Source organism: Lepisma saccharinum, chromosome 2 (genome assembly GCF_977018435.1).
Source record: "Lepisma saccharinum chromosome 2, izLepSacc3.1, whole genome shotgun sequence".
NCBI classification, from domain to species: Eukaryota; Metazoa; Arthropoda; class Insecta; order Zygentoma; family Lepismatidae; genus Lepisma; species Lepisma saccharinum.
This window is the reverse complement of record NC_139230.1, coordinates 167,951,695-167,974,575: the sequence shown is the minus strand read 5'-3', so window position 1 is coordinate 167,974,575 and position 22,881 is coordinate 167,951,695. Positions and strand designations below refer to the sequence as shown.

Here is a 22,881-nt window from a genome sequence, read left to right as displayed (position 1 = left end):
TGGTGACTTGATGTGGCAGCTGACAGGCCCACTATAAAGTCATACAACAAACACACGCAAACAAGCTGCTTCGATACCTCCATTTCTCTTCGACACTGGACGAGCTATGACTGCTGTGTGTGCGCAATGTGCCTGTATTACTGACAGTCGATGGTCAGACTAACTCCCGATCACTTAGCAGGCACATGCGTCATTTCGTTTCCTCTCTGTGAGCGCATGATTAATGGGACGTCAAACGGCAAGAACATTTTTGGTTACCTTGTACATGTTTGACAAGTGCATGCTTGAAAAGTTCCCATCCGAAGAGGCTACACACACGCACCAGCCTCCGTCCTCTAAAGCATTGTTTCTCAGCCAATGGGCTGCAAGAGGTTCTCCTAAAGTTTTGTGATGTGCAGCCTGAGCTAGCAACCACCTGGAAAGATGACCCTTCATTTCCTGTTCACTAGTGATAAGAGGAAATCCCTCTTACTAGTGTTGGTGAGAAATCAAAGATGCTGAGAAGGGGATTTCTCCTGTGCAGCCTCCAAATATGAATTACAACTGTGGGACCTTTCTCCAGTAGGGCTGGAAGACACAAATGATTTGCAGCCTGAGCTGACAACCACCTGGGAATATGGACTTTTGTTCTGGTTTTGACTTCGATAACCAGAAATCCTTTTGCGACAAATGGTAAACGATCTAACCAGATGGTGTGTTGCTTCGTGCCTCCAAATTTGGAGGTTGATGTTGACCAGACAAATTAAAAGATTCCATTAATTCCAGTCGTTTAGAACTAATTTAAACTAAATTGTATATTTTGTCGGTATGATTATGCCATAATTTATTGATTAAGATTAAACTAGAAGAATAATGAATTAACGTGCAAAGTTTATAAGAAATTTACAAATAGAATTTTTGTACTTTTAAATAACAAATTTATCAGGCTATGGGCTCAAAAAGGTTAAGAACCACGGCTCTAAAGGTTAACAATGTACACTATGTAGACTTACACAATTATTCATGTGAACAATCTTTGGTATTCCCTCTTTGGAACCTTGCTGGGATCTTGCACAAAAATATAATAAACTTTAATTAATTTTGAAACCCATAAACATGTCTCTGAAATGACCACTTATACATGACTGAGGATATTTTAACAAATTTTTGGTCATATTCAGCATATTTTCACTTCTTCAAGGTATAAAGAACTGTATGCATAGGTTTCAAAAGTCAGCTAAGTTGTCAGCCCAGTCATCTGTGTTTAAACTTTCTTCTTGTGCCTATTTTTTTCTCAAAGATAAATTGATTAGAGATAAGATAGAATTATTTTTTTTCCATGCCATATCCAAACATTTTGCTATTAAAGCACCTTTGATTGTCCATTTGAAGGAGCTGGAACAAAGAGATTTCTGTTCTGGATTTAAATTGTTCCTTGTGTATTGAGTGATAAAATCAAACTCTTTTTTTGTATATCATAGAGATACTGCACAGCAAGCATTGAATCATCTAGTCCAAGGTAAACGTCACCTGATAGTATGTGATTATGGATCTGCAGTTACTTCATTGGCCGAAGCCTGTAAACTTCTTGCAGAACAGTATGGTGAAACTGCTAATGAGTGTGGAGATGCTTACTATGACTATGGAAGAGCACTTTTGGAAATGGCAAGAGAAGAAACTGGAGTTATAGGAAATATTTCTGGAGGTATGTTTTCCAGATGATATTCATTTTTCTGTTATGAGAAACATAATGCTTTAACCAAGTATTTTTAATTTGGTGATGTTTGTGTTGTATGCTAATCTCCTAATCTTCTCAACGTAGATAATTTAAATAACCCATGGTGCAACAGCCTGTGAGAGCCAACTGCCAGCCTCACACACACACATTCCTCATCCAACCAGTTACGGGGTGATGTATGGTCAGCATGATGAACCCCCAGTCATTGTTGTACGTTTCCATGGCCAGGTTACACTACTCATTTGTAGCTCTGGCCACTGGTCCCATACACTGGCTGAAATCTCGGGAGAAAAGTTGTTACTTTTCTCCCCAGAAGACTTGAACCAGCATGCGTCTCATAGTACAAGCCCAAAGTCTGGTGCCTTAGACTGCATGGCCACAATGCGCGACACACAAATCATTTACAGAAAGTTCTTCAGGATATATCCAAATGACTTCCAAGGTGTATTGATCTCATGAAATGCCATGCCGCCACAACTGGATATGTTCAATCGGACCACCAGCATTGTGGACTATCACCCTACATTGGAGTTTACATTGTAACAAACTACGTTGGGAGAACCGGCATGGGAATCCTATTCCATTCCTTTCTGCAGGGTTTCCAAAGACCGGGGAGGGTGTGTGGACTGCGATGTTTCAGACATTGTTTCAAGAGTTCAAATGCACAGAAATTCATAGGAGTGCCATCAGGGCCAGGGTGGGTACTCACCTTGAATTGCAGGAATTATGCATGAATTATTTTCTCTGGGAATTATGCATGAATTATGCTTGAATTGTTCTCCTTAGACGTGAAAAATTGCAACTCTCGTTAATCCAAATCCCACTGAATTTATTATGTATTTATTAATGCTCTGAGGCAAGTTTTTCACAGTTTAGCTTTTATTTTAGCGAGGAAGGAAAAGAAAGCTGGGTGGAAAATATAAAAAAAATTCTCTCAACCGTTTACTTGCTTAGTGTCCTTTGCAGACAGGTGAAAGATTATTGCAAGATAAGATATCTTGAAGTTGATTAGGTAAATTTGAAATTCTTATACAAAACAGTTTTTCGTAGATTACTACTTATGTGTCCCATAACATTTGTGACTTTGTGTTTCTAGATGTATTTCTAGTCTGATTGTGAAATTGCAAATGTAAAAAACTTCCTGAATTAGAATTTTTGAATACACAGACACAGAATCGCACAGACCCTTTATATTGTTAATATATTTGTGTGGGGGGAGGGGAGAGAGGTTGAGAGGAGGTTGAAATAGAAAAAGCATCTGCTTGTGCCATTGAATTTTTGGAAAGTTCGTCTTGAAAACCGGGAATTATACTTCAATTTTATCATGGTCCTAGAGTGGCCACACTGCAGGGCTTTTCACCGGAATGTCCTGAAATGGGATAACATGGATCCCTGTTTCCTGCTCCATCTCCTGATGTTCGGAGAGTATGGCTTGATGCCTCATCCTTATGAATGCACATTTGTTGAGTGACCCCTCCATACAAACAAGGGATGTCTGTACGGAAGATGGAGGTGATAATGAATGACCAAAAGTAGGCAGCATTCATTCACCTTCACATTTCTGTCCACATTATGTATCAACAACTTCCCCACATAACCGAATCCGGTGACAACTGTGAAGTCTCTTGGAAAAGTGTCCCGGCAGTAGCAAAGTTGCTGCACTCCTTGCCATCTGTATTATGGTACGTAATTGACCGAATGTGACCACTGCCAGGTATCTTTCATTGAGTTTTCTGCAGTTGATCCTGTGTTTGACAATGTGGCACGGGAGGAGGTGGTGCATGTGGGCATTACGAATGCACCGCAGCTTGAGGCAGTTATGGATGATCATGTTCACAGTGGAAGGAGCCACATGCACCCTCCTGGGCATCTCACGTTGGGTTGGTGGATTTTCCTGGCATGCCATTCGTCGAATCTCTTGGAGCACAGCAGGCAATACTTTCACTGGTGTCTTTTGTGAGTAAATGTTTACCAATGGGCCCCAGTTGTATGTACCAGGATACTCTCTCTTTCACAGTTCTTTTCCTGACAGTCAAACAATTCTCCCGACACTGTTTTACTATTCAGTCATACGAGAAATGTGCATGGAAAGGGCCATGACATACCTTCCCAATAACGGTTCACTTTTGGCACCATTTGACAGCTACGTGCATGACACTCCGGCACCTGGAAGCTACGATACACGACTGATAACAACAGCTGCACCATCATCCCAGCTCAATCCCACAGATGGCAATGGTGTCGCAAGGTCATTTGGACATATCCCAAACAACCTTCTGCATTCTACAGGGTGGGCCAAAAGTCCCTTACCACCCCTTGTAAAAATCGTTTTAGTGGAAATTGATGAATAACAACCATGTGTGACCACATTAGGCCTAGGGGGAAGTCATAAGGTGGGGGTGCCCTTGACGGCGGTCATCTTGAAAGCTGCCATCTTGGATACAAGTCCAGTTTTGTAAATGGGAAGGTAGGCATGCGATACATGATTTTAGGCTAGAATTTGATAAGGAAAACAATGGTGAAGTCGTAATGTTGAAATCTTCATTTGTTAAAAAGTTACAGGCATTCAAATGTTGGAATCACACTTTTACATATGGTGCTCTACATGCTCTATGTGAGCACCCTCCAGCGCCACGCATGTGTGTAGTCGTTCACCCCAATTGTCCATGACCCTGCTAAGTGTGTCAGGTAAAATATCAGCACAGGCTGCAAAGATCCTTCCTTCCAGGTGAGCAACATTCCTGATCTTCTCAGCGTATACCTTGGCCTTTAAATGACCCCACAAATAAAAATCCAATGGAGTCAGATCGGTTGAAAGTGCTGGCCACTCAATGGGACCACGACACCCGATCCACCGTCCAGGAAATTGTTCATGCAGATAATCACGGACGTTTAATCCGTAATGGGGAGGTGCACCATCCTGTTGGAAAATTAAGGGAAATGTGCCATCCTCAGACAACACGGATGGCAGGATGAGATCACGCAACATTGCCAAATAATGATCAGCATTAAGGTTACCAGGAATGACGAATGGACCAATTAGTTTGGTACCCCATAGGCCGCACCACACCATACTTTACCAGCTCCTACCAATTTACAGGGGTCAACCCAGTGAGGATTGGTAGCGGACCAATAGCGACAGTTTTGTTTGTTGACCTCTCCTTGCACATAAAAATTTGCTTCGTTGGAAAACAGGATTTTTGAGGCGAATGTGGGATCTGCTTCAAGTTGGGCAACTGCCCAGTCACAGAATTCCAGGCATCGATCTGGGTCGTCTTCTGATAAATAATGTTGAAGTTGCAATTTGTACGGATGCCAATTGTTTTTCTTTAGGATGCGTCTGATGGATGTATGGCTGACACCACATGCCGCTGAGAGGCGACGAGTACTGTGTGGTGTGGTGATGTTGCAACCGATGCCAACACTGCTATGGTTGTGCCTTCTTCTGTCGCAGTAGTGGGTCTTCCAGACCTGGGTTTGTCCGCTACTGAACCAGTATCCATGAATTTATGGAAGAGGTTGGCAACACTCACATGAGACACAGGATGTCGATCTGGGTGTCGTTCATTAAATTCAGCTGCTACAACCCTTGCACTCCTTCCACCCCATGCCCTTATTAACTCTTTCCTCTCCTCTGTGGTTAGTGGCATGATTTAGGCACCTGCAACAAATAAAAAATGAAGGTGTGATTCCAACATTTGAATGCCTGTAACTTTTTAACAAATGAAGATTTCAACATTACAACTTCACCTTCACTTTACAACTTATCAAATTCTAGCCTAAAATCATGTATCGCATGCCTACCTTCCCATTTACAAAACTGGACTTGTATCCAAGATGGCGGCTTTCAAGATGGCCGTCAAGGGCACCCCCACCTTATGACTTCCCCCTAGGCCTAATGTGGTCACACATGGTTGTTATTCATCAATTTCCACTAAAACGATTTTTACAAGGGGTGGTAAGGGACTTTTGGCCCACCCTGTACATTATATTGCTTGGTTCTCAATGTTGATGATTAGGCAAACATTACTGAACATCATGTGTTTTGACAATGCCAACAAAAGATTAACAAGTCTGTGTGTTACTTCACAACATTACACAGTGGTCCAGATTGCCTCTAAACCTGACTAAAAGTAGAAAAATGTATGTAATAACTGAGGCTCATTTTCTTGTGCAAATGGTAAAGGATGGTAATTCATGATCAAGAACGATGATGGAGATGTTGACCATTACAAAAGCATAGAATGACAAATTTCAACAGGAGGGACCAATTTGGTGAACAAAATGTTGCATTAGTGCTTCTTCTATCATAGTGTGTGTAGAGAGGTTAACACATTGCGCATTGTGCTGGATGTCCTCATCTTCATGATTAGCCAACAGTGGTGGCAGAAAAGTGAAGTAAAATAAACCAAAACAAACAATCAATCTATATAAGTGTGTGATTTTTTTTATGTATTGAAGTTTGTATACTTGTCACAAGGATTTATTGCACATAAGGCAATTTTTGTAAATGAAATGAAATTTGACTGAAACCTACAAAAAAAAAAGTTCATCAGTCTGCATCTCATTCCCTTATTGGTTCTGCAGTGGAGTGGAGAATTAAATCTGGGTCCATTATTACAGCCTGGAGTCCAGTGAACTGGAAGCACTAACAATTGTTGAATAGGATGGATTGGTGGAAACTGACATCACCATCTTTTGTTCAGGCAAATTGATTTTGTTTCTGCAGAAAATCTTCTTTTCAATTATGACAAAAATAAATTAAAGATGATAGGAAGTTTATTGAATTGAATTGAATTGACTTTATTGCTGGGCGAGGTTCAGCTGTTGCAGGTCTACCACCTAACCCCAAAAAGTACATATTAAAATAAAAATAAAATAAAATTCAAGATTACAAAGAAAATGAACAAGAAAGTACAATAAAATACAAATGGAATAAAATCTCATACAATAGAACAGATAAAAACTAAAAATTAAAATGAAATTCAGATTACAAAGAAATTGATCAAGAAAGTACAATAAAATACAATAGGAATAAAATCATATACATTGGAACAATATTAGCAGTGAATTAGATAATAAAGTAACTGAAGTCGAGAAAGTTGATAGTAAGAAAAAAATAAATTCTGGCAACTCACTGTATTTATCATTATTCATAAGTTGATTTATGCTGCTTCTGATCGTTTATCAGTGATTCACGGAGCATATCACGAAAACGTCTGAAGTTTTGATTTTTGGTTATATTTGGTAGTGCATTCCAGGCTTTGGGTGCTGTGTAGCTGAAAGAGGCCTGATAAGCTGAAGTTCTGCAACGAGGTAAGCTGAAACTGGCAGCGTTTCTGGTTAAATGCGAGTGAATTTTGCTTCTGAAGTTTAATTTCGAAAAGAGGTAGTTTGGGCTTTTGCTATTAATTATGTTGTGCAGTGTACAAAACAAGTGCAGTTTTCTCCGTCGTGCCATGGAGACGATTCTGTGCTCATTAAGCACAGGGAGAATATGTTCACACTTTTTTGTTCTATATACATATCTAATGCATGCGTTTTGAACTTTCTGTATTTTTATTGCAAGCTTTTTTGTTATTCTTAGCCCGTAAACGACATCACAATAGTCAAATAGGGGGAAGATAAGAGACTGCACTAGGTTTAATTTTATCTTAGGAGAGAGAAAGTCTACCAGAAGATAGAGGCTTTTTAATATCGAATACACCTTGCCACATTGTTGTATCACCTGCTCAGACCAATCGAGCCGCTGGTTCATGATCAGTCCTAGGTTTTTTACTGTTTCAGAAAATTTAATATGCAGTGTGTGAAGAATTATTTCACATTCATTGATGTTAATATGTTTCAAGAGACTGCCTGTTCCGATAATTGTAAATATTGATTTGTTTGAATTTATTAATAACCCATTTGAAGCACACCAATCGCTTATGTTCTTCAAATCTTGGTTTAAAAGTGCGACCGCATCCTGCAATTTTGATATGCGTGTGGATATATACAATTGAGTGTCGTCAGCATAACAGTTAACGTTGCATATTTTCACAGACTTGACTAAATCAGCGGCCGAGAGCGTGAATAGCAGCATATTGTAATAAAAGTGATCTGCATTCATTTTTTTGATAGAAAATGATATTTTCAAACTGTAGTTTCACTCTTGATTAGCCTTTGTGTAATACAACTACCATTTTATGAAGTTCTCTTCCAAAAAACATTATTTTTCAAGGTAGTCAGAAACAATTACTTTATTCCTGTTAAGTCAGTTTTGAGTTTTGTTCACATTACTGGCAATTATCCGACTGTGAGCCATATCTAAGTAAATACGTAAATGGTGTTCTTTTTAGGATATCATACACATTGTACCCTTCATAGTAAGTTTTGCACATAACTAACACTTCAAGTTTTCAGATCCTCTCACTGCCTAAAGTTATTGTATGTGTGTGTACAGTGGCACCTGGATTTTCCATTTTTCAGCACACCAAGATGAATATTTTGCTCTGTTGGAAAAATGGAGACTGAATGCAGGATAATGTAAAATGAGGCTTCCGCTGAGTATTTGTATGTTATGGATGGCTACTGATCTCATATAAAATTCCAAATTGCAAATGTTTTGTGAATGATCGATTAACCTCCTTAGTTAAGGTATGTAACCCAGTCGGGTTTCATCGTGCTGACCACACATCACTCCATAATTGTTGGATGATCTCCCACCTCGGCATGTGGAGTGAGGCTGGCAGTTGGTAGGTAGGTCTTCACGAGCTGTTGCACCACAGGTTATTATTATGTAACCAGATGACTGCATATTTTAGACATTTACTTTACGGAACTAGGTTATATGAATTATATGATTATAACAACAGAATGGCAGAATTTTGCACTAAATTACGGACTATTTATAGATATGTCAGATCGGTATAATGTCTGTAATATTGCAGATATCGGCTGATACTGAAAGAGCACCAATTAATGTCCCATTCCAATTATAAAGTTCTTGTAAATGCATTTTGCTTTCCCCAAATTAATGTCAATATTGGTTATGCAAATATATTTTGTTATGTTGTTACTTCAAAACCTGAAATAATGATTATTTACAGTACAAAAGTCATTAGAGCTTCTCTGTAGTCGAATGGAATATGTTCATTATCTCTAAATGAATTTATTTTTAAAGAAATCAAAGCATGATCTGCTTAGAAATTTTCCTGTCCCAATTAGTCGATTTGTATCAAGCGAAATTTAAAATATATATATTTTTTTAGATTTTAAACTTAGTCCTGTTTGTTTTCTGTGAAGAATAGTTTGATAAAATATTAAGTTTAGGGAAAATTAATTTTTACATTGAAACTGCAAATACCTATTTGCAAATCTGATGTATGCATTTTTCTCATAAATTTCTGTATGATGATCTATTTAATAGATGAGAAGGGGAATGATGAAGATGGTGAAGATGGAGAAGGAGAGGGTGAAGGAGAAGAAGAGTCACAAGGGGAGGATAATGAAGAAAGTAAAGCTGAAGAGGAGGAACCAGCAAAAGATAGTACAAATAATGGTAAGCAAAAATATATGTATTTTCCTTTCCTCTACTCTAGCAATGTACACTATCAAAGTTTTCCCGTGGCGGTGCCACCCTAGTTGTCTCCTTAATGAATTTGCTTGCCCTATCTTTTACATTGAAGAAGGATTGAGTGGTTATTCAAACATGATTTTCACCGAAGTGAAGAAATTCTTTTCTAAATTGATAATATAAATGTGTTTAGTAAACTTTTTAGATAATGTTGCAGGTCACAAGTTTCTAAAATGGCCTTCTTGTGAAGCAAAGAATTAATATACGTATTAAAGTGCAATGGCAGGGTAGTTCAGTTGGACTAAATATGATACGTTTTTGTACAAAAACATTAAAATTGGAATTATTTGTATTGTTCCCAGGTGCCATGGGTCGACAATACAAAAATTTAGATTCTCCATTACTCCTTGTTTTTTTTCTGGTTGCGAGTATGTGTAATTCAACAGTGGGTGTAGGAATTGGAGAAAACACCCCCAAATAATCCAGAAAAGTATATTGTCGTATGCACATGATATTTATTATTATATATTTGCCCTCTCCAATAATTTAATGTTGACATGTTTTCTTTGTATCAAGCAGACATTTTCAGCTTGTACTTTCATCCTTTTTTTTTACAACACTTTCAAGATTATAATTAATAAGAACTTTTTTGAAGCTGTGATATATGAAAAAAAAAACATTTTTTTTAATAACTATTTGTCTCGGTAAATGTATTCATACAACAGAGGATCATTTTTACTAATCATGTCGAAAAGTGTGACATCATTTTTTAAAAAGTCTGCTATTAACAAGAACTATGAAAATAGAAGTAAAATCACAAGTAATTATTATGTGTTAAAGGCCATTAACACATATTTGACAAGTGACATGAAATACCATTGAAATTTTAACATATTTTAAGTTATATCTTTTCTGTCACAGGCGATCATCTGAAGATCCTGATTTTACAGTACTGATTATTCATCTATTGTGTTCTGATATAATTTTCAGGTTAAAATTATATTAATCTATCAATATTATGTAATAACATCATGGCCAGCATTGAATTCCTCATGTAATTAAATGAGAGAATAGTTGTCTGTCTGAAGCGCAAGGACACAATAATCATGCTGCCGCCTACAATTAATTTTGCCTGTCAGGCACTATTTGTGTTTGATTATGATAACCATTAGGTAGACAAAGTTTTCATTAACTGAGAAAGCAACATCATCATTCTTCGCCATTTCCTGCCTCTGGCTGGGTCGGCATAGAAGTCAAGCCTCTCCATTTTCTTCTGGGCTTCCACCACTCCTCACTTTCCACAGTGTTCCAATATTGTCCTCTTCTCCTAACACTCTCCACTATCTGCTCTTTCCACCGACATCTTGGTCTTCCCTTTGGCCTTGTTCCCACTCCTTGTGCATTTGTAAGCTCTTACTGGTAGTCTTTCTGCATCCATCCTCTTCATGTGTCCAGAGCATCTCATTTGTGCCTGATCTATTCTGTCCTGTAGCTTCACCACTCATGCTGTCTGTCGGATCTACTCATTCTGTCTTCTATCCCTCCTAGTCTTCCCCAATATACTCCTTAAAAATTTCATCTCTACTGCCTGCATCTTTCATTTGTCTCTCTCTGTCATTGTCCAAGTCCAATCTTCGAATGCTTTGATATAGTCCACCACCCATTTGTCCTCTTCTGTTTACCTCCTCATCTATTCTTCCACTTTTCTCAATTATGCTTCCTAGATATTTGAAGCTCTCCACTACCGTCAACTCTTCTGTGTCCATCTTTATTCTTGATACATTTCTGACTCTGTATCTTGTTGTTATTAGCACCTCACTCTCTTCTGCACTGAATTTCATTCTTGTTCTTCTAATTTCCTTATTTCAACTATCAAGCTGTCTCCGTACTACTTCTTCCCTGTTTCCCCATATTACTAAGTCATCAGCAAACAGGGCTTTCATCTCTTTCTCCCCACCTCTTCGTTAATTGCATCCATTGTAATTACGAAGAGCAGTGGGGAAAGAGCACTTCCCTGTTTTATTCCATTACTTATAATGAACCACTCCGTTCTTTCCACTGGTGTCTTCACACAGCTCTGGTTGGCCTTGTATGGGCTCTTCACTCTACACACTATATCTTCCTCGACTCCTTTCTCCCTTAAGCCTTCCAAATCTTTGTTCTGTCCATGCTATCGTGTGCCTTTTCTATATCTAGGAATGCCATAATCAAATCATTTCCATACTCGTAGTGCCTTTCCTGCATTTGCCTTATGGTGAATATCAGATCTACTGTTGATCTGCCTCTTCTAAATCCATACTGTTCCTCTCTCATGTTCAGCTCTGTTACTTCCCTTATTCTTTTCTCTAATATTTTCTCATACACCTTTGCTGAGTGGCACATTAGTGTTATTCCTCTGTAGTTTTTACATTCCTTTCTGTCCCCCATCTTAAATATGGGAACTGTTAGTCTCTTTGTCCAATCTCTTGGCACTTCTCTTTCTTGCCACACTGTTTTCAACACACTGTACAGCCACTGTACACCAATCACTCCTGCTCCTAGTATCATTTTCACCGACACTTCATCTATTCCAGGTGCTCTACCTCTCTTCATTCTCTTCAGTGCTTCCTCCACTTCTTTCTATGTGAGATTCATTTTTCCCTTCACTTCTTCATGTACCTTTCATTTTTTCACGTTCAGCAATTTTTCGAAATTATTTCTGCACATTCTCCTTATTTCTTCATCCTCTTCTACAACGTTTCCCCTTCCATCCCCTAGCTTACAGCTGTCTCCTCTTTCTCTTCTCCTTTCTCTCAGTAATTCATACAATACTTTCCTGTTTACATCTACATCTTCTAGCACTTTGGCCCAATCTTCCATCCACTTTCCTCTTTCCTCCTTTACTACTGTTCTTGCTTCTTTTCTTTTCCACGTAATCTTTTCATGCATTTTGTGATTTAAATTTAAACCATTTTCTAAATGCATCATTTTTGTTTTTCACTGCTTCTCGAGTTCTTTCATTCTATCATGGTGTTTCTTTCTTTATTTGCTTGTCCTTCCACATACCTTTTCAGCTGCCTCTACTAATTAGGTTTTAAATCTTATCCATTCTGTTTCTACTCCTTTGGATTCATCCCTTGGCACTTTGGTGCACAATATTTCTTGATACTGTATTTCTCTTTTATCATATTATCCTTCAATTTCCACACTCTTATCCTTGTCTCTTGTTCCTCCCTTCTATCTTTTATTTTCCATCTCCTCACATCTCCTACTAGTAGCCTGTGGTCACTATCTAAGTTCTCACTGGGTATTACTTTAATGTTGTTCATTATCTTCTATACTTCCTTGTTTACCAATATATAATCTATTACAGACTTTTGTTCATTATTCCAACTGTATCTTGTAATTTTATGGCTGTCCTATTTCTTTTTAACCTTTAGTCCCCCGCCGTTCCATATGTGGAACAAAAAAAGTATGTCCCTGTCAGCCGCGGTTGCATATATGGAACAAACAGCTTTAGATACAATTATCGAGTGTTTGCCACACTTATATTTGTATATTGAGGTTGAAACACTGACAGTTTGGTTCGGGAACATGTGTTTACGAAAATTTCAAATCCCCCCCCCCCCTCCTTTCTCGGAATATGTCACGTGTTTGGGCTCACACTTGACAGACACAATGAATGCTTGATATATACGATGTTGTTTTCCTCCAAGCTTCCAACGCTGTGATTTAGTACTGATAAGGCACACATTCTTCTTTGTGTTTAGACCTGGTGATCCAGCCGAAAGTAGTAGCAAGGTGGGGGGGGTCAAGGAGAGGCTGGATTGGAAGAGGTTTAGCGGTGTCAGCTTTCTTTTGCCTCTATGTTAGAAATGCAATGAAGCCTGACGACAGCCCGAGGCCAGAAGCCAGAATCAGGAGTCTATCCAGAAGTATAGACAAAACAAAGGATTGCAAAGGTTCCCTCCCCTCCTCTGTTTAGGAAAGGCTTCGCCATAGACGTTCAGAGCAGTGGCTGTGAAAGACCGTGTTTTGTGCTTTCTGATTGTGTACCCCCTGAGCTGTGTTGAACTTGTGTTGGGTAATTTTTTTGTGATATGTGCTTCTGATTTTTTCATTCGCACTTGCATCTTGTGTAGCTACTGTGAATCCATTTGTTCCCTGTTGACTCAGCTCTTTGTGGAAATATGTCCGGAAGGAAACGATTATGCGTTAGGGAGATCGATGAGCTTTTATATGATACGGACAATGAATGTGAGAGCATGGGATCAGATGTTGATCAAGATGATGAATTTGATTATGATGTATTTGTGGGGGGATATCTGATTCTTCTTCGGATGAAAATGACTCTCCTCTCCCAACAACATCATCATCGATGTCATCAAGTTCGTCAACCTGGGTCCCGTGCACCTCTCATGTTCAGGGTCCAACTCCTTTACCTTTTACTGGCCGGCCCGGACGCAAGACCTCAGATTTGACTCCTGATTCTTCACCTTTCGATTCTTTCCACCTATTCTGGACGGATGCTATTCTCGACATTATTCTGGTAGAATCTAACCGATACTACCAGCAATTTGTCAATGAGAATAATCCGTCCAGGGTAGAACCCCCCATCACCCTTGGAGAATTATTCCTTTTCTTTGCCCTCTGGATCTATTTTGGACATAACAAGCACGACTACATGGACTCTTGCTGGCAGACAAATTCCTTCCACACACCTTGCGTCCTGTCCGACCCTGTGGCCGAGTAGTTAGCACAACCCCCCCACGGTTGGGGCATCCAAATTTTACATGGTTGCATGCACTGATGTTCTACCTGCAAAACAAAAGTTATCCGAAGTAGATTGGTCCCATAGTGTCCGAGTTATAACAATTTTATGAATAATATGCAAATTGGCTAAAATTCGCTGTTTTGAGGAAAAAACAGAGTTTTACGTTTTGCCTTATCATTCAAATTGTATTGCACCCACGAACAATAATCAAGTTTCATTCTGTTGCGAAAGGTCCATTCTTTGAAAAAAAAAAGCAAAAGTTCCGGTTTTTCCCCAAAGTAGCTGGAGAAGAGGGGGCAAACTCCACATTTTATGTTTTTTTCATTGAAATTCGGGGGATGCAGCCCCCGCCCGTAACCCCCCTGCGGTTGGGGCATCCAAATTTTACATGGTTGCATGCACTGATCTTCTACCTGCAAAACAAAAGTTATCCAAAGTAGATTGGTCCCATAGTGTCCGAGTTATAACAATTTTATGAATAATATGCAAATTGGCTAAAATTCGCTGTTTTGAGGGAAAAAACAGATTTTTACGTTTTGCCTTATTATTGAAATTGTATTGCACCCACGAACATGAATCAAGTTTCATTCTGTTGCGAAAGGTCCATTCTTTGGAAAAAAAAAAAGCAAAAGTTCCGGTTTTCTCCCTAAAGTAGTTGGAGAAGAGGGGGCAAACTCCACATTTTATGTTTTTTTTATTGAATTTCGGGGGATGCAGCCCCCGCCCATAACCCCCCCCCCCCCATGGTTGGGGCATCCAAATTTTACATGGTTGCATGCACCGATGTATTACCTGCAAAACAAAAGTTATTCGAAGTAGATTGGTCCCATAGTGCCAGAGTTATTACGATTTTTCTCCATTATGTATACAAATTCAAATTTCGTGCTCAAAGCCTTGGCGACACTGGGCTTACTTTCGTCAGACCGCGCGGCGTACTAAAGGTTAAACCAGCTATTACCTACTAGCAGTTTGTTTCTCTTACAAAAGTCCAGTAGCCTCCTTCCCTCCTCATTCCTCTGTCCCTATTCATCTGCTCCAAGTACTTCCGTATACCCTGTTCTGTCTTTTCCCACTTGTGCATTAGAATCACCCATCACAATTTGCCATTCCTTTCCTACATGTTCTTCCTAGTCTTCTTCAAATTCTTCTTTCTCCTCCCTTGTACATCCTGTTTGTGGGTCATACACTTGAATTATTTCTATTACTTTTCCTCTTACATTCATTTTAATTTTTATTATTCTGTCATTTACCCTCTCTACTTCCTCACTTATTTTGACTACAAATCCAACCCCACTTCTCCCTGCCCTCTTCGGTATCTGCCCAGTACAGTTTATAGCCTTTTCTCAATTTCACTTCTCCTCTTCCTTTCCATTTTGTTTTGCTCATTCCAAGGATGTCGATTCCTCTTCTGTTCATTAGATCCACAATTTTAGTGTAGAAACTAGCTCCATTTTCGTGTGGACTGAAATGTACCCTCATTTTGACTTCAGGGGCTTTTAATAGGTGGTCTTAGTATGTAGAAAAAATTGGTCACATGACTTGAGTTATGATCGCTTAGCTGTCATATTGGATTAAAGATGGTGAAATTCAAAATTTTAAATAACTTGTTTCTCGTCTATTTCTCAACCGATATCAATTTTTCTTTTTTCATTTCAATCCTCTAAATAAGACCTTTAATTTATGTTATCATTTTTTTTTCGTTAAAATGAACAATAATACTAAAAATTTTAAAAAATATAAATTAGATACAAAATTTACAATAATATAGCTAAGTTATGGTTTCTGACAGAAAGTCACCCATTGTGCAAGGTAATCTGGTTTCTTAGATGAGATAAATATACTTGTTGTAAAACTTTATGCTGGGGGAAGCCCATTTATGGTGCAGGGTGCCTCGAAAGTAACACGATCTGATTTCAGACCTTGGCTGTTTCCATAGTAACAAAGACAGAATCGGCTGCTTTCAATTCGTACCAGAAGGATTTGTGGGCACAAATGAGGATGTCAGATTAGGACATTTACTGTATACCAGGACCACCCAAACTATGGCTTGCGGGTCATATCGGGGTCACCGTTACCTCTTACATGGCCCTCCTTAGTACTTAATTTATTTTGCGGCATTATGTTTAGTGTAAATACGATATGTCCCCGATCAATTGCTCAAGTAGCTACTGGCCCTGTATTGACCGATGTTTGACCTTTATATGTAACATACTGTTTTCAGTCTTGTAAGTAGGAAGCAAACAGTTGTCGTAATTGTTCTGACAGGTTGAAACATGCTAGTTGGTTTATGAGTACCTCGTGATTAACCATATCAAATGCTTTGCAAAAATTTGTGTAAATCACATCAACTTGCCCATCCTTATCTAACATTGTGCTAATAAAATCTGTTATGTTGGAAAGATTTGTCTGAACTGACCTGCGTGGAACGAAGCCATGCTGAAACTTAGATATGATGGGTTTTACATGAGCAAATACGTATGTATTTGTGTCAGACTTTATCTTTCTGGAGCTGATTGGTCTATAGTTTTGCACATCATCGGTGTCGTTGCGTTTGGGAATTGGACAGACTGCTGTAACTTTTAATTTTTCCGGAAATTTATGAGTTGACAGTATTATATTATAAATTAGATAGAGTGGGTATTTTAGAATTTCTCCACATCCTTTGATCACATAAGGTGGTAATTTGTCAGGTCCTGCCGATTTCTTGGGTTTTAATTTCTTAATTGCATTTTCTATGTCCAAAATACTGATTTCCATAAGATTAAGAATGTCCAAGGTCTCGTGTGCCATGTTTATTGGTATTGGACCCATGTTATGAGTATTTTTTGGTGGGGAGTTCTTATATACTGATTGAAAGTGCTGTGCAAGAGCTTGGACTACGATTTCACATCTGTCAACTTGTTGTTTTTGAAGTACACCGGATCTTTATTAATATTACACCTTTTGTTTTTAATATATGACCAAAACAGGGAGCTATATTTTTGAATACTTATCTCAAAGTTCACGCCATCTATTCGTTTCCTAATTTCTGCATGTAATTCATTAAATTTATTGTAATGATATTGCCTATTTCCTATCTGTTGTTTCCATTTCTTACGGCGGTAGTGTTTGATATTTTCATTTTGATAATACTTCTATTAAATCAGCATGGGTATTTCCTATTCTTATTTTGCTTTAGAGGAACATATTCATCAAAAATTTTGAAAATAATTTCATAAAACGCATTTACATTTTTATGTGCTTTTAGTACATCCCAGTTTGATTCCTGAAGTTTACAATAAATAGAAATAAAATCTGCCTTGGCAAAGTTATACTGTTCTACATTCGCAATTTTGTGTCATATTTTTTAACGTGATTAATATTCAAAAGCAACAATGGATGATGACTATCTTCGTGAACAAGAGGTATTGTGTTCCTCTTTACTGAAATTCCCTGTTCATTAGTCAGAATCAGATAAAGTGTCTTTCCGTTATTATTATTATTTATGTCATTCAAGCTTTTAAAGTCAGATGAGTTTATGAAATTGTCCAATTCTAAATAAGGTCCAGTAGAAGTAGTTAAGGTGAGGTGTGACAATTTCGCACCAGGCATGCATTTATTTAAATATTGACGGAATGGTCACTGCTACTAAAGAAAATCAACGGATAATTTGAGAGTATGGATTTCTCCCCATGTTGCAAGTGGAAGCGGGTTTTAAAGTTAATTATTAAGCTAGATACCGGGTTTGAAAAAAAATGATGAATAAGTATGTACAGAATCCTATGTATTCCTTATGGAGAGACAACTTCAAATTCAAGTTACGGCTAAACAAATGAGAGTTTTGACTCTTTCTAGTGTAAATACGAGGAGGCACATGTCAAAAAAAAAGGGCCGATATTTTTTAAAAAAACAAGAAAATGATAGGTGAAGAAATTTATTGTGATCGATAAGGAAGTACATACCTTGGCTATTTTTCGACGTAGTCACCATTAACCTCCAGACATTTCTGATAGCGTGGCACAAGCTTCCGTATACCCTCTGCGTAAAATTCTGCCGCCTGAGAGTGCAGCCAGTACAGAACTGATGTCTTGAGCATGTCACTATCATTGAAACACTTCGATGCAAGCCACTTTCTCATGTGAAGAAAAAGAAAGAAAATGCTGGGGGCAAGGTCAGGGCTGTAAGGGGGATGATTGAATAATTCCCATCAAAATCTTTGAATTGTCTCAACAGTATGAGCAGCTGTGTGTAGGTGGGCGTTGTCATGTATCAGAAAAATTCTAGAGCGTAGTATTCTTCTCCACCGATTTTGGATGGCACGTTGCAGATTATTCCCTGTTTCGCAATACACCTCTGCTGTAATTGTTCATCCTGGTTCCAAGAATTCCACAAAAATCACACCCTTTTGGTCCCAAAACACGTTTGCCATGATTTTGTGAACTGATGGTGTTTGTTTGAATATCTTCACTTTAGGAGAACCAGAGTGCATTGCATTGACTGCTGCTTTGACTCCCAAGTGGCGTACGATATCCACATTTCATCCCCCATCACTATGTGCGAAAAGAGGTCATCCCCATCCTCCCCCCAGCTGGCCAAAAAATCACGTGCAGCTGTCCTTCTTTGCTCTTTGTGAGCGTCTGTCAGCATTTTTGGTACCCACCTCGCACACAGTTTGTGACACCCCAGGTTGTCAGTCACAATTCAATGCACTGTTTTCGCAGACACTTGTTTAAACTCTTTGGGGAGTTCAGATATTGTGAACCGGCGAATGGAACGCACTTTGTTGTCAACGCGTTCCACCAGATCGTCCGTCTGAACACTAGGCCTTCCGCTACGCTCATCATCATGGACATTTGAACGCCCTTCCCGAAACTCTCTGCACCATTGCCTGACCTTCCCTCATCATTGTCTGTCCATAAATGGCACACAATTCCCGATGGATGTCAGCTGCATTCTGTCCTTTGGCGTTCAGAAATCGTATGACAGATCTCACTTCACATTTGGCGAGATTTTGTATTACGGCAGCCATTTCACCTTACTGCTACTCACACGTACGCAATCCCACTCTGACGATTCTATCTCTGTTGCAAGCACAGAATACTAGGGCATGCTCTTGCCCATGCTCAACTTCATGAGTGTAGCCAACCCCGCATAAAAAATTATCGACCCCTTTTTTTTGACATCTTCCATCTTCAATGGATCCTCTACCCGATCATATGTTTTTTTCCGCCATCGGAAGTTTGATATCCCCAAGAAAACTAATAAAGTAATTCTCCCATAAGCGTAATGCATTTCTTCTTGCCTCTTAAGGCCATCCTGGCACTGTTGCCAAACCTGATGCACACAAGAGAGCTAAATTTCATCTTAAATTGAGCTACAGTTGACTTTCAAGGAGCTAGATTTACGAAGGCTGGATAAAGTGCTTCCCATGGTAATTTTAGTTGTCAAGGGGGTAGGGGATGCTGCTATTACCAGTAACTTTAAAGTGATGACAATCTATTCTTAGTTTTCACTGTCTACATCTGACTGCATCACCCATCACAATAATCCACCGATGGTTGTATGAATTGAAAATAAGGTATTACTGGATAACAATATTGTCATCTTCACCTCAGTCAAGGCATTATAAAAGTAGCTGGGGAGGTAAGAGGGGGTGGCACGATGCAGCCAATATAATAATATCACATCACGTGCAAAAGTTGGTCTATGTGGACCGGGGCTAGTGATGGCATCATAGTGGGCCAGGGGGCGGGTGCCACAGTTCACAGCCAAACGAGTGCACGAGAAAGCCAGATCTGGCCCCAAAAGAGCTAAGTTTGCAACAGTGCTCCCAGCTGCCTCAGAGAGAAGGACCTAGGGGAAATTGTCTCTCTCTCCCTTAAGTCAGAATTGGAGTCTCTTATGTCAGGGAGATTAAAGTCCCCAGCCAAGAGGAGTTTAACTTTACCAGGTTGACAGTGCATTTCTATGAACCTAAAGAATCACAGTAAGTATTACAGTTGCTACCGGGTGCTATGTACACTACACAAATATACAATATCCCATTGCCTTGAATTAACACTTTAATGAGGATGCAGTCTATGTTCAGATGTAGTCGCGGAGAGTCGACTAACACACTCTTGAATTTACATTTTATCGCTAAAGCTACCCCTCTGCCCTTTTCTTTTCCTGTTATTATTGTGTTTCGATCGGACCTATAAACCACATAACGATAATCAAAAATTTCATTGTCCATATGCAATTTGGTTAACCAGCTTTCTGTTATCAATATTGCACTATAATTGTTCGATAGCACGCTCTTGTAAAATTCATATGTTTAAGTTTTATGCCCTGAGGCAAATTTTTCAGTTAGCTTATATTTTTATCAAGGAATTAAAAGAAAGCAGCATGGAAAATAAAACAGAATTCTCTCAATCTGTTTACTCTGTTAGTGTCCTTTGCAGAACAATCTATCTGACAGACTGAAGATTATTGCAAGATAAGACATCTTGAAATTGATTAGTAAATTTGAGTTTGAAATTCTTATTCATTTAACATATTTTTGTAGATTACTATAACCCATAATATTTTTGACTTGTGTTTAAAGATATATTTTGAGTGAGTATGTGAAATGGCAAATGTAAACTCCGCAATTTAAATTCAGTATTTTAAAAATATAAACTTATATATACCATTTAATTTAATTAGGATTTTTAGATATATTGGAATCACACAGACCCTTTAAGTTCGCCTTGAAAACTGGTAATTAAAATTGAATTTTAGAATGGTCCTAGAGTGGCTACCCTGTGCCAGTTGACTAAGGTATCCGCCACTACTTAACAACAGTACATTTTGACACCAGCAAATGTGACCAAATGGGATTACTAGATTTTACCATTTGCCGACCTCCATGGTGGAGTGGTTATTGGAGGAGGCTATGATGCCAGGGCCCCAGGTTTGAATCCTGGCCTGAGCATGGGTATTCTTTGTTCCTTCATCAATTTTATCATATCATCACACATCCTCATCTTTGGGATTAGTGAAAAGTGGCAGAAAAGCAAAGTAAAATAAACCAAACCAAATGCACTGTCATTTAAGAATATACTGCAGAATTTTTCAGTAGCTCTTATGATATGTTTACATTAACTTTGAATCAGTATTGTTTGTTACAATGGCAAACTGGAAAAGAAAAACTTTCTACCATTCAGTCACATCTGTTGTGCAACCTATCTTCTTGGAGTGACCAACACACATGTTTCACTTCACCACTTCTCATCAATCTGTGAACCTCAGTGCAGTGGCATATTCTTTCGTGTCCTGTAAACCAACTTTTTTCACATATATAGAAATTGCCTCAAACTTTGAAGTTTACCTCCATTAGTGTTTTATTTCTCTTATATCTAATCAGTGTATAATAAATACACAATAAATAAGAATTGTTGTGGTAAACCAGGCTAAATTTTCAGAATACGCCACTGCTATCAGTTGGTCTTTAAAGTTCATGCCTTACAATGTAAAGTGTTTTTTTTTTTTGTCTGGTGAGCTTTTTTGTTACATAAATATAATATGTTTAATTTATTATGCAGATCAGACTGAAGAGGAAGAGGGAGAAGAAGTTACAAATCTGCAGCTTGCATGGGAAGTGCTGGAGCTAGCTAAAGCCATATTTCAAAGGTGAGACTTAAGCTGAATATTTTACTTTCTGTTACAATTAAAGGATCTAGGCCATGAACATAAATATTGACAGTTCTTTTATGTTTGTTTTAATTTGATTTCATCATATCTTCATCAGGTATGATTCAGAAATTTAAAAGGATAAAAGGAATTTGGAATCGCATTGTATACGTCAGTAATCATAACCTCTTCTGTGGGCATTAATCCAAACTGAATTCTTCATTTGTTAACACATGTCATTAGAGGTATATTTTATTAAAGAACAAGCTTACTCATGACAAAGTGTCATTCACAAAGTTGCTCGGAAAAAATTGTACCCAATATTACCATTTCGCTTATTATGGAGAAAGAGGTGGTTTTTGCAAATTAACAAAACAATAGCAAATTGTATTATTTTCCGGGGAAAAAACAGTGAATCTTTTAAACAGTGTTCTCACCTTAGAAATAGAAGTGTTGCATACGCAATACATGTACATAAATATATCAGGGGTCTAACAAACCTTGAAAGGTCTGGTAAGTTGCCATGTCACAATGTTTACCCTCCATGCTTGGCTGGCATCTGATCACAAACCTTTATCCAACTTTGCCATTTTAAATTTCTTACCTTTTAATATGTTTTAAAGTTCCATGTTCATCTCCACACTTTTAATGAAGCCATTTAATGAAAGCTGAAGGTAAATATTTATGAGGTGCTAACCCGGCAGAGCAATTTGAAATTTGCTAAGAAATTTGGCAATCATGTTCACTTTCGCTGTTTTCATTCACTTTAATTTAATGTTTAACATATGTTTTCTGGCTTTTTCAATAATAATGGCCTCCCAGATGGCATCAAGGGGTCTCAGGTTCGATACCTGGTGGAGGCACATAGTGGATCGGATCCCACTTTAAACTGTAGGTCCAGTCCCGATTAGCCTTTCTGTGCATAATGTGGACTTAAAACAACAATTCTAATTCCTCCTTGTGTTTCAGGAAAAATGCTTATTTATGTGTCATTTGAATTGTAAGGGAGATGAGTAGGAATAGAATTAGTTAATGACTCATGGTCTCTCAATTGAAGATTTTGGGATGTATTTCACTTAGGTTTTTTTTTTGGTCATCATCCATCTGCATTGTTATCACCGGGAATTCCTTGAATTCAGGAAATTATGCATCTCTGGGAATTCTGGTCGACTTTTCCTCCATACACGTGAAAAATTGCAACTTGTATTAATCCAAATCCCTTTG

The 22,881-nt window shown here is 38.4% G+C and overlaps 1 protein-coding gene across 1 annotated transcript in view; it reads left to right on the top strand.

Moving 5' to 3' along the window:
- Nasp (Nuclear autoantigenic sperm protein) overlaps window positions 1-22,881 on the top strand; it is a 51,202-nt gene that overhangs the window by 10,226 nt on the left and 18,095 nt on the right. Inside the window, exons 2-4 of the mRNA XM_083117680.1 lie at window positions 1,461-1,684; window positions 9,126-9,257; window positions 21,570-21,657. Coding sequence (XP_082973806.1) covers window positions 1,461-1,684; window positions 9,126-9,257; window positions 21,570-21,657 — 444 coding nt within the window. The remainder of the gene's footprint in view (window positions 1-1,460; window positions 1,685-9,125; window positions 9,258-21,569; window positions 21,658-22,881) is intronic.